This window comes from Phascolarctos cinereus, unplaced genomic scaffold, assembly GCF_003287225.1.
Source record: "Phascolarctos cinereus isolate Bilbo 61053 unplaced genomic scaffold, phaCin_HiC Scaffold_3;HRSCAF=262, whole genome shotgun sequence".
Classification (NCBI taxonomy): Eukaryota; Metazoa; Chordata; class Mammalia; order Diprotodontia; family Phascolarctidae; genus Phascolarctos; species Phascolarctos cinereus.
Window position 1 is genome coordinate 136465961 of NW_027555736.1, and position 12430 is coordinate 136478390.

The window sequence follows — 12430 nt, forward strand, 5'->3', positions numbered from 1 at the left end:
TAAGCCCTTGAACCCTGAGGGGGCTTTTATATTGTAGCAGAAAGAACACTGGACTTGGGGGTCAGAAGATACAAGATTAAGGATTTGGCTATACCTAGCTGTGTGGCTATGGCCTAGTTATTTAACCTTTGTAAGCCTCAGTTTTCTGATCTAAAATTAATACATTATGATAATTATAATAAAACAGCATTTGCACCGCCTATCTCAAAAGCATAGGCTTCTGAAGGAATGGGACCTTAGAAGTCATCCAGACTAGAGGTGTCAATTAAACAGATGGCCCTTGGGCCTCAAACCAGCTTAAAATGTAATTGGGAAATATTTAACAAAACAAACAAAAATAAAATGAAACATAGATAACATTACATTTTAAAATTAAGACAATATACAGCCTATAAGGATTGTTATGTGTGGTTTTGATTTGAGTTAGGCACCAGTGGTCTAGACCAACACTCCCTCATTTTATAATTAAAGAAACTAAAACTCAGAAGGGATAAATTATTTACCTAAGGTCACACATGTAATAAGTAGCAGAAATAGGATTCAAATTGAAGTCATCTGGCTCCAAATTCAGTTCTCTCTCCAGCAAAATATACATTTTCATGGGGTTCACCTGATCATGGATTCATAGATTAAGAATTGGAGGGGTCATTAAAGTTTGTCTAGTCCAAGCCTCTCATTTTACAGATATGGAAACTGAGACCCAAAGGTAGTGAATCAATTTGTCTAAGTACACAACTAGTCAGTAGCAGAATCAGGATTTGAACCCAAGTCCTCTAATTCCAAATCGGGGCGGGGGGGTGTTTGTTTTTGTGAAGAAGACATTGCTCAAAACAAGACATTGCTTTCACCAATATGTGGGAGTTTTAAGATGAATGTAATGATTTTAGTGAAATGTGTCTCGTTTAACATTGATATCAACAGTGATATCAAAAAATCACATCATTGCTGTTATCTAGATTTTATCAGAAGCACAAATTTACGTGGTTCTAAGTTTAGGTTGGAGAATTCTAAGCAGTTCCTATCTGTGTTATGAACACATTCAACTTCTTTCACGAAATGATTTTCCCTGCCCATCTGTAAGTTCTTTAAATAGAACAAACAAGGCAAATATCATTGTATGGGAACTTGAAACCTTAAACAATAATAATTTTTGGCAGCTAGAATGCTTGAGAATGACCTCTTTTTAAAAAAAAAATTGTTTCCAGGCTACAACTTAGTGAAATGAATTCATCTGGAAACTAATCTCCTGTGTTCTGCAGCCTGACGATTTTCCCTTCGTAGACTAGATTCTGCCTTTGAATCCTCACAGTGCTCCGCCAGTCTTAAGGCTCTTTGTTCTGACCTCGGCAATAATTTATGTCTCACTCACTGGAGGGCTAGGGGTTTCTGTGCACTTTCACACCAGGCCTTGGGAAAAAAGCAGGTCTCTGCTGTGGTAGAACTAGACTCACTTCACTGCACCCTGAAGTCAATTTGAAACTGCATGATTTTAGACAGAATCCTTGAGCTCGGCTGCCAAGGGACCTAGCCCCTTTCACCAACTCAGAGACCAATGCTACCTTGACACGGCTGACTGCCTCTTGGGCCTGCATCATTCTGATATTTTTGGAAGGGTTCCTTTCAGAGAGCAGTTGTGTTGATCCCAGGTAATTGGCAGCAAAGATGATTCCATCGATGAGATCTTCAGGTTCACAGGGACCTGGAACTAAACAATGAAGAGAGTTAGTTTCTTCCCCCAAAAATGGAGCTGCCTTCAATTAAGGGCAGTCACACCCCACATTGAGGACTGGTAGTGGGAGAGACAAGTACATCAAATGTAGTCAATGTGCAGACTATTTGACAGGAAAAGAATGATTTTGCAACCATAAGGTCAGGTTTAATGGACTAAATCATTGCTATTCTCGCCATTACCCAAACCATCTTTCCTAAACACTTTTCTTTACGTTGAGAAAATAACTGCAGAACCACCTGGCACGCAATCAATGGACTGGCCATAAAGTACGTCAAGAGACAATAAAGAAAGTATGTTGTTTTCCAAAAGAGGGCACCATCTCTTAGTCTCAAACGATGACAGAGGGGAAATTTATAGAACACCAACAGCTGTAACTTGCAGTACGTCCTCACAGGAGAGGCAGCTACACACTGAGACTATGCCTGCTTCTGAAGTCAGAGCATCTGTACACTATCGTCTACTGAAACTGGCCTGATTAAGAATCAAAGGACTTAGATTCAAAACCCGACTCTACTATTTGGTTCCTGAGTGACCTCACACAAGTTTCTGCATTTGCCCCCTTTCTGTATCTTAGCTTTCTCATTTGTGAAATGAGGACATAGGACATGATTTCTTTCTTTTTTGAACAAAGTTTTATTTTATTTTTTTTTGTTTTGATGTCTTTCCTCTCAAGTGAGTTCTGACTAGTATGATGTAAAGTTACTGTTTTCTGGCCTTTTTATGAAAAAAAATTATCTAATAGAGATGATAAGATCTAACTATGTTGAAATGAATTAAAAATGTTAAAATATTTTTTCAAACACCTTTCCTTTTGCAAAATGTGAAACAGATTTTGCCTAAAACTATTTCCTTCAAGTTATCTTAAAATTGTATACTTCAAGGGATATTTTGGCCATGTGTTTCTTTTTCCAGTAGATAGTATTTTATTTTTTCCAATTACATGTAAAAACAATTTTTAACATTTATTTTTATATAAAATTTTGAGTTCCAAATTTTCTCCCTTTCTCCTGCCTTCCCCTCCCTAAGATAGTAAGCCATCTGATATAGATTTTATATATATACATACATATTATATTTTATATATGTGTGTGTGTGTGTATAATTATCAGACATGATTTCTAATGCTGGTTCTGCTCCAAATCCTGTGGAGAAGTGAAGAGAATATTGGACCTGGAGGCAAGAAGATCTGGGTTCAAATTCTGCCTTGGACACATCCTAGATATGTGCCGTAACCTGGGCAAGTCACTTAAATTATCTCAAAATTTTCTCTGCATTCCACTTTTACTGATTTATAAATAAGGACATTTGCTAGCTATGTGACCCTGGACAAGTCACTTAACTTTTATGGTTTCCTCAAAACGAGGAGATTGGATGGCTTCCACAGTCTCTTGCAGCTCTAAATATACGTTATGAATGTGTCTGTCCTAAGACGCATGCCCCTAGAGTGGCCATGGGGAGTGAAGGAAGATGAGTATAAGTATGAGAGACCTTCATTAGCCTGACTCTCTGCAAGATATTAGAGGCAATGTGCACAACGGAAAGAGGATTGGGTGTGGAATTAATTAGCATCACTGTCCTTTGAATCCTGACTGATACTAACTACTCATACCTTGGTTAAATCCATTCATTGCTCTGGTCCTCAGTTTTCTCACCTGTAGTACTAGATAATTTCTGAGGTTGCTTTCAGTTCTAAATCTATGACTCTAGGATAATACCTAGACAGTTATCCCTTCCACATCGTTGGGCGATGGAGAGTGAAGGGACACGACACCCTGCAACCTAGAAAATTCATGTAAAATTTTTTGATCATTCTTTCACACCAGAGAAAAAGTCTGAATTATTATGGTATTAAATGATAAAAATATATTGATATTATACAATAATATACATATGTTTTATACATTTCTGAGTTTCTAAACTTTTTCTGTATTGTCTTCTGGCCTTCACGTGTCATCTGCAGCTTCTGCAAAATTCCCCCAAAATTCCTCTTTAATTTTTTATGTCAACCCACAATATATCAAAACCACTATGGGGCAAGTCACTAGGCAGAAGGGATGATAGTATATTGTGCCCCCTCATAGGGAAGTGCAGAAGAAAAATTAAATCACTATACTGGCAAAAGTGTAGAACAGAGGAAACTCTTTAGCTAAATGTTCATTAAGCAATGTCCTTTTTTCTAAATATCCCCTTCAGTAGTGACATTGCCATGTGAAACAATAAACATTTATTAGCAACTCTAGTAGACCTTTTTTTCCCGCTAATGAATGAATGGTTCTCGAATACATAGTTGGCTATTGAGTTCCTTTATTGGTTTTCGCTACCGGCCCATGCTCCAATCCCAGCTATGAGCCATAGGCTGCACACCATTGATGAACTCAGCCATTTGTGCAGTTTATTAAAATTTGTTCCATGAAAAAAACAGCCCTATTTAGTGCATTAACACACATGATAGTGACTGGAAGCAATGTAAAAATGAATTGATGATTAAAGTGCAACAACGCAAACACTGGTTTATTGAAATACTCTGCGGCATTTGCAAGATTTCTAAATCCATTTATTGCTAGTATTTATTTTTTTAACTTCACCACAAAAGCCCATACACATATACATGTAGCCAGGTCAATAAAGCTTCCATTAAAATAACCCCTCTTCTCAATCATCCTGCAACTCCAATTTCTTTAAGGTTTGCCAAGGAACTCTGAAACATTTTCTAGGTTGGTATTAAATTAAAATCTAAAAATAATGGAGCTGTTTTGTCCACTTGGGGCTCTGTGCTCCTTGCATCTAAATGTGGGACATAAATATTTGGAAGGAAGAGATTAAAATGAGTCATTACCATCTATTTCACACCAATGCAACAGCTCATATGCACTAAAACCTAATTTAATAAACTGTTAAGAGTCTGGGGGGATGATTTCAAAGCACTTCAGAAGAGCCTAAATGATACTAGAGACCATAGAGAGCAGACTCCCCAAACTGTGAGCTGACAAACTGACTAGTAAACAGCCACCCGCACTGGTCTTTGCTTCCAATGCTGACACATCTACTGGACCTTTCCTGTTCTCTCTATTGTTACTATTAACTCTATCTCACCCATTGCTTTTAATTCAGTCTTATTACCCCCTCATTTTTCTTCCCCTGAAGTCCTGGTGCTTTCCCCGAAGAACCAATAGCTCCTGGAAGTCCCCACCCTAGTTCCTTTTAGAGTCATTGGGAAAGAAGGAACTTTAGATTGTCTAGTCTGACCACATGCCCATGCAGAAATTTCCTCTCTACCACATCCCTGACAAGAGGCAACATGGTAAAGTAGGACACGCATTAGTTCTGGCATCAAAGGACCCCCAGTTTGTGTCTCAGCTCTCTGCCTCTTAATGCCTATCCAGGTGACCTTGGACTGGGCCTCAGTTTCCTGATCTGTAAAATGAGAGTGTTGGGTCAAAGGGTTTCTGAAGTCTCTTCCAGCTCAACATTTGTGATCCTAAATGGTTATCCAGCCTCAATTTAGGCACCTCCAGTGAGGAGGACAGATAGATGGTGCAGTGGATAGAACACTGGATCTCGAGTCAGGAAGATGAGCTTAAATCTGGCCTCAGATAATCAACTGACAAAAAGAAGCCCCAAACAGTAAGGATGGCCTTTTGAGATTAGATAAAATAAATAGGTAGTGGATCCAGTTAGCATAGTTGCAGGACTTTCACCAGCTGCATTCAGCAGCTCAGGAATAGGAGTGGAGAATAGATTGAATCAGGCTGGAAAGACTGATATGAACCAGATGATAGAAGGACAAGGGGGCAAGGGATTCAAAGGTGGAGGACTGAGTATAGTCAAACTAATTAGCTACAGGGAAAAGACTACAAAAGGAAGAATACAAGGACAGAACAGAGATTGGAACACCAAGAGGAACAGAGGAACTTGAAGTCTAGGTGAAAACCTAGAATAGGTTTAAGAAGCATAGGATAGAAATTGAAAATTATGATCAGAGTGGGGAATTTCAGAGTTTTTTTGATGTGGGGTGAGAGTTATGTCTAAGGTATGACCATTCCTGAGACATAGCTTATGGGAATTGAGGAGTTGTATTAACTGGGAAGATAGGGTATTTGAAGTGACCTCAATGTGAATACTCAAATCTTCAAGTATGAGTGCAGGGGGTATGAGAGAGAAGACTGTGAGGCAACTGAACCTCTAAAGAAAAGAGAGTGCTTAGGGGCAGCTAGGTGGTGCAGTGGATAGAGCATTGCCCTGGAGTCAGGAGGACCTGTGTTCAAATCCAGCCTCAGGCACTTGACACTCACTAGCTGTGTGACTCTGGGCAAGTCACTTACCCCCCCAATTGTCCCCCCCCAAAAAAAGAGTGCTTAGGAAGTAAACAGATAGGAGCAATCAGGACCTGGGTATGACTGTCAATGATTAGAGTAAACCCTGAAGAAAAAAAAAAAGGTTACTGAATGATGGAAATGGAGAGCAAATAATATTATAATCCTTCCTAGGCCAAGACATTGTGGGATATAAGAGAAAGAACAATTAGTACTGGAAAGGGAGCCTAAAGATAGTATGTCTTCCAGAGGAAGCCATGAAAACAAAAATACAGAAGGAAAGCGATCTAAAATAAAGTGGAGTTTATTAACACCAGACTGTGGTTCCAGAATCCACACTGGAGAGAAGACAGAGAAGATTTTGCATCAGTCGGTGGGTGAAGATTAAGCTAAATATGGATGAAAGTAAAAGGAGAGTGATCAGGGGAAAAGAGTTTCCACTTTGACTTACAGAAACTCTAGAGTAGGGGGATTAGGAAAACAGGAGGTGAACTTTTGCTTAGAATGAAGCAGAGAAAGTAGCAGTTGGATGGGGAAATTAAGTCAGCCAGAGTAGGGTAGTTGACCAATAATGGCAGCCATAAAGGTAATTAGTCTCTTCATACTTCTCTCTTCCATAATAATCCTGGAAAGTAGCTCTCAAATGCCAGTATTGCAAGGGTTGATTATAATAATGGCTGGAAAGGTTACATAGTGAAGAAAAGTTCTAGCTCCAGGAAATACATTCCTGCTTCTATCCAATAGACAATGGATAGATAATAGAATCTATCACAATCCCATCTAGAGACTAGGGGTAGTAGTGTTGGCATTTAGGGTCACCCTCACCCACCTTGGCCTTTACTGATCTTGGAGGGCTGATTGGGTGCTGATCTCAAAGATAAGTAATGAAGTAGGAGGCATGAACCATAAGCAGATGAGTCTAATTTCACTCTAGATTCGATCTCTTTGTCTACTGGCTCCTTCCTTACTGTCTAGAAACACATCTATGCTGCCTCCATTTTTCACTCCAGAAAAAACTCTCACTCAACCCTTCCAATTCCACTAGGCTAACTAGTGTCCTATATGTCTTCTGCCCTTTGTACTAAACTCCTTGTCTACAATAGGTGCCTTCTCTTTCTCTCTTCTCACTCTCTTCGTAACCCTTTACAATTAGGTTACCAGTCTTTTGATTCTACCAAAACTGCTTTCTCCAAAATTAACAATAATCTTTTAGTTGCCAAATCCAATGGCCTTTTCCCAATCCTTGTTCTCAACTTCTCAGCAGCCTTTGCATTGCTGATCACCTCCTCCTCCCCCTGATACTCTCTTCTCTCTAGGTTTTCAGGACACCACCTTCTCCTGATTGTCCTCCTCCCTATCGGCTGCCTCCTTTTCAGTTGCCTTTCCTGGATCCTCTTTCAGATCAGGCCTTCTAATCATGAGTACTCCCCAGAGTTATCTCCTGCCCCCCCTTTTCTTCTCCTTCTATGCTACTTCCTTTGGTGATCTGATCAGCTCTCACAGATTTAATTACCTTCTCTATGCTGACTATGCTCAACTCTACCTATATTGCCCTAACTTCTGTACTTATATTCAGTCTAGTCTCCAGCTGCCTTTCAGATATCTTGAACTAATTGTTCAGTGGACATCTTAAACTCAACATGTCTAAAAACCAAACTCATTATTTGTCCCCCAAAGCCTCTCACTCCCTTTTCTATTACTCTACAGAGCGACACTATTCTCTCGCGCCCTCAGGCTCATAATAACCTAGGGAGTCATGATCAACTCCTCCCTCTCTCTCACCTTGCATGTCCAATATGTTGCCGAGGCCTGTCAATTTCACCTTTGCAACATCTCTCCAATATCTGCTCTGACACTGTTACCACTCTTGTATGGTGTGCCTTTGTTACCTCACAATAGCCTGCTGGAGGGTCTGCCTGCCTCAAGTCTCTCCCCACTCCAATCCACTCTCCGAACTTGGCCACCAAAGTGATTTTTCTAAAGCTCAGGTCTGACCATATTACCCCCTTCCTCGCCCTCTACACCCTCCAGTGACTCCTTATTACGACCAGGATCAAATACAAAGTCCTCTGTTTGGCATTCAAAATCCCTAGTCCCTTTTTACCTTTTCAGTCTTCTTAGGCCTTACTCCCCACCACATACTCCTCAGTCTAGTGACACTGACCTCCTTGCTGTTCCCCAAAGAAGATACGCCATCTCTTGATTCCAGGCATTTTCTCTGGCTCTCCCCCATGGCTGGAATGCTTTCCCTTCTAATCTCCACCTCTAATCTAATCTTCCCTAGCTTCCTTTGTTCCAACTAAAATCTCATCTTCCACAGGATGCCCTTCCAAAACCCTCTTAATTCTAATCCCTTTTCTTCTTTTAATGATTTCCTATTTATTCTGCATGTAGAATTGTTTGTACATATTTGTTTGCATGTGTCTCTCCCATCAGATTGTGAGCTTCTGGAGAGCAGGAACTGCCTTTTTTCTCTTTTTCTATCCCCAACACTGAGCACAGTACCTGGCACAAAGTAGACACTCAAAAAATGTTTATTGACTGAATGACTGATAGACTATAAGCAAGAGGCAATGTAGCACAGTAACTGGAGAGCTAGCCTTGAAGACAAGAAAACCTGTCTCTAACACCTACTGTTTTATGACCCACAGTAGGTCCCTTAACCTCTCAGTACTCTGACAGCTCTCTAAGACTACAGGATGCAGAGATGCAACCTGCATTGACAAAGGAACTTTCCTCACTTGGGATTTCCCAATATTAATGAAATGACAACTCTGTTTCCTGTCCCTATCCAGGTAATACAGGTTCATTTCTATTTTTAGAAAAATCAATGAATTATGAACAAAATTCAATTTATATATCTGAAATTCTCATTGAGACAATTAAATATTATAAAGAATACTACAACAGTATCTGTATCTGATGTTTTCATTGGTCCTCACACATGACACATAGTAGGAGGGGAAAGAAGCTTGAGAGTCAGAGGACCTAGATTCAGATTCTTCCTCTTACCATCTGTATGACATTAGGTAAGTCATTTGCCATCTTCGGGCCTTTTTCCTCAGCTACAAAATGAGGGGGTTGGAAGAGATGGCCTCCAAGGTCCCTTCCTGTTCTAATTTATGATCCTATGATCTCTAAACTCTTGGTCTCTTTGCCCAAATTATCCCCTCATGCCAGGACTGCATGTCACCTCTGTCTTGGTTTCCTTCAAGGCACCACCTTCAACATAAAGCCTTTCTTGATCTATGCTGCACTCCAGCCAAGCTGCTAGTGTTCTACTTCCTTCCCCCTTGTATTCATTTTATATAGACTTTTTATATTTATGTTTACATATGTACATAAGCTATTTGAAGGTGAAGACTATTACATTTTTATCACTGTATACCCAGAACCTATCACATGGTAGGCACTTAATAAATGCTTAGTGACTGATTGACATGCTAGTATCATAAATCATATGTATTTTCCCATTAAATTAAAAGGCTCAGAGTTTATAGACCAGTCCATAGTAGATACCTTAAGGGGCAGCTAGGTGGCACAAGGGATAGAGTGCTGGGCTTGGAGTCAGGAAGACTCATTTTCCTGAGTTTAAATCCAGCCTTAGACACTTAATAGCTGTGTGACCCTGGGCAAGTCACTTAACCCTGTTTGCCTCAGTTCCTCATCTGTAAAATGAGCTGGAGAAAGAAATGGCAAACCACTTCAGTATCTTTGCCAAGAAAAACCTCAAATGAGATCATGAAAAATTGGACACGACTGAAATGACTAAACAACCAAAGGAGCCATTTGAGAATCAAATAGTCAGCGTGACAGAGGGGTAGACACAAAATACTGTGAAAATCATTTTAGGAGTAAGCTTTTTAAGTCACTGTACATGAAAGAAGATGTGTGAGAGAAAGGTTAGACAAAGTGTCATTTAATACTAGCTGAAGCTCAAGTGTTTGGGGAAACTATGTTGCCAAAAGCAATTGTAACCTAGAAACCCTTCAGACCAGACAGCACCCATTCTTCACGGCTACCTCGGGGGAAATTAAGGGGCTGGGTCTAAATGGAGTCCAGATCCTACTGAAATGCCACACACTAAATGGGCTTCCTCCTACACATGGGCCAGTGGGCTCATTTCAAAATGACCCTACTATTTAGAAGGTCTGTTCCCCTCCCCCTCACTTCAATGCCCCTCCTTACAAAAGAAAGTGTGAGAAAAATACTGTATATACAATTGCATGATTTCTTGGCTGAACTTCAAATGGAGTCTTTTCATGTGTCTCCTTTTGTCTCAGATGCCTTTCTCCTTTGCTCTGAAAGCACCAAAATGCATTTGTGCTCCCTCATGCTGAGGGAGGCTCAATTTGACTTGTACCAGTCCTTTCTTCTGTGGTCCCTGGAGACAGCCCAGCAATGGTGAAAAGTCTAGTTTGTAATGACTCCAGGGTGAAATTTAAAAGATGGAGAGGAGGGTGGGGAGGGGAAGTTGCCGCATAGTGGGGGAGGGAACTTCTTATCTGTAAATAGAGTCCATGAGGTTCGCACTTAGCCCCAGTGTATGTGCCTTTATTGGCAGTTGTCTACTTCCCCACCCAGAGGACTAAAGCTGTATCCATACCCCAAACCCCTACTTAACTGAGCATGAACTGGATAATGTCCCTGATTTTAACTCTCTCTCAAACCACTGAATCTAACTATTGATAAAGGAACTCCCCAGTAGCTGTTAGCTTGCTGACATGAGCTCAGAGAGCTCCAATGATACCAATACAAAGCAATTGCTCTGCATGGAAATATTTCACATGGAGGCATATCTCCCCACCTTCATCACTTCCTTTCAAGTTATGTCAAAAAAAAAAAGATTTTCTTTCTCAAGTTATTAAAGCCATAGTTTAGAATGGCTTAGAATAAAAGAAGATAAGCAGTAGAAGGGAGCCCAAAAGCTCATCTAGGTATGTCCCCCATTTCTAGGCATATAAACCAGTCAAGGGAGTTAAGTATGAAATACTGGAAAAAAGAATAGTAGATTTGAAATCAGATTCAATCGAGCCCCAGATCTCAATCTTATCAGCTGTGTGACCTTTGGGAAAAACTATTCAATCTCTCTGAGCCTCAGTATCTTCATCTGTAAAATGCTAATAATCTCTGCCCTAACCACCTCAAAGGGTTATTACGAGGATCAAAGGAGATAAAGTACTTTGGTTTCACTTTTGATGACTTATAGTGTCTTCAGATGACTCCTTTGAAGAGTTCTGTTTTGTTTTGTTTTATGGCAAGGCAATGGGGTTAAGTGACTTGCCCAGGGTCACACAGCTAGTAAGTGTTATGTGTCTGAGGCCAGATTTGAACTCAGGTCCTCCTGAATCCAGGGCTGATGCTCTATCCACTGTGCCACTTAGCTGCCCCATCCTTTGAAGAGTTTCAAGGCATCTTAGAGATTCAACTCCCTACCCAAAGTACTCATCCCCTCTACAACACAGAAACACAAGAATTCAATTTCCTCTTTTCAAGGTAATTTGAAATGAATTAGGAATTAACCATAACTCACCTAAGCTGTTCTCATCTATATTTTGAGTCTCAAGGTGATAATTCCTTAAAGCTTGAAGGCAAGTCACCCAAGTTCCATATGTCTCCATTTTCTGTCTTAAGCTAAATGATGGATTTATAATAGTAAATATGACCCTACTAAAAATCAAGACTCAGGAGGACCAAAAGTTATAGAGATCTGGTAAGCTGGAATTTCCCTGAATTATTTAGTCTCTAGTTCATTTAGCCTTTGGCCTTTGGCTCAGGCAGAAAGAGATTTAAAAAAAAAAGAGGAAGGATTACTTATTCTTGGACTCCATGCTTATCCTGACATGTAGAAAGGAGTGGGATAGGAGCATGATGGAAGGATTGGCTCTTACTACTGTTACCTTGAGCAAGTCACTCAATATCTGCTAGCCTGTATAAAATGAGCATAATAATAGCACATATCTCACAGGATGATTATGAGAATCAAATGAGATAATACATGTAAAATTGTCTATAAATGTAAATTATATAAGTTCTAGCTATTATCAGATTGCCTTTTTAGTGATGGCTAGTTGAGAGGAAGACTCCTTTAAGACTATAACAGGAAAGGCAAGTTTTCAAAGTAGAAAATTATCCATGCTAAAGCCTGGATTAAATATCATAGTATGGAGCTTAGGTCCTGGGAAGGAATATGAGCACATCAATTATCTAGGGTCAGAGTATAACCAGTAGAAGAATGTCATCATAAGGAAAGAAGTTTATGGATTGGACTAGAAATTTGTAGGGGAAAGAAACAAAAGAAAAACTGTACTTGTTTCATAATTTTTAGTCCAAATGAAAAAACTGAGGCCTAGAGAGGTTAAGTGATTTGCCCAAGGGTATACAT

The 12430-nt window shown here is 39.9% G+C and overlaps 1 protein-coding gene across 5 annotated transcripts in view; it reads right to left on the bottom strand.

The window, feature by feature from the left end:
* Positions 1 to 12430, bottom strand: part of APBA2 (amyloid beta precursor protein binding family A member 2) — a 368344-nt gene that overhangs the window by 75209 nt on the left and 280705 nt on the right. For all 5 annotated transcript variants that reach the window (XM_078151178.1, XM_078151177.1, XM_020968667.2 and 2 more), the window contains one exon: positions 1560 to 1705. In XM_078151178.1, coding sequence (XP_078007304.1) covers positions 1560 to 1705 — 146 coding nt within the window. The remainder of the gene's footprint in view (positions 1 to 1559; positions 1706 to 12430) is intronic.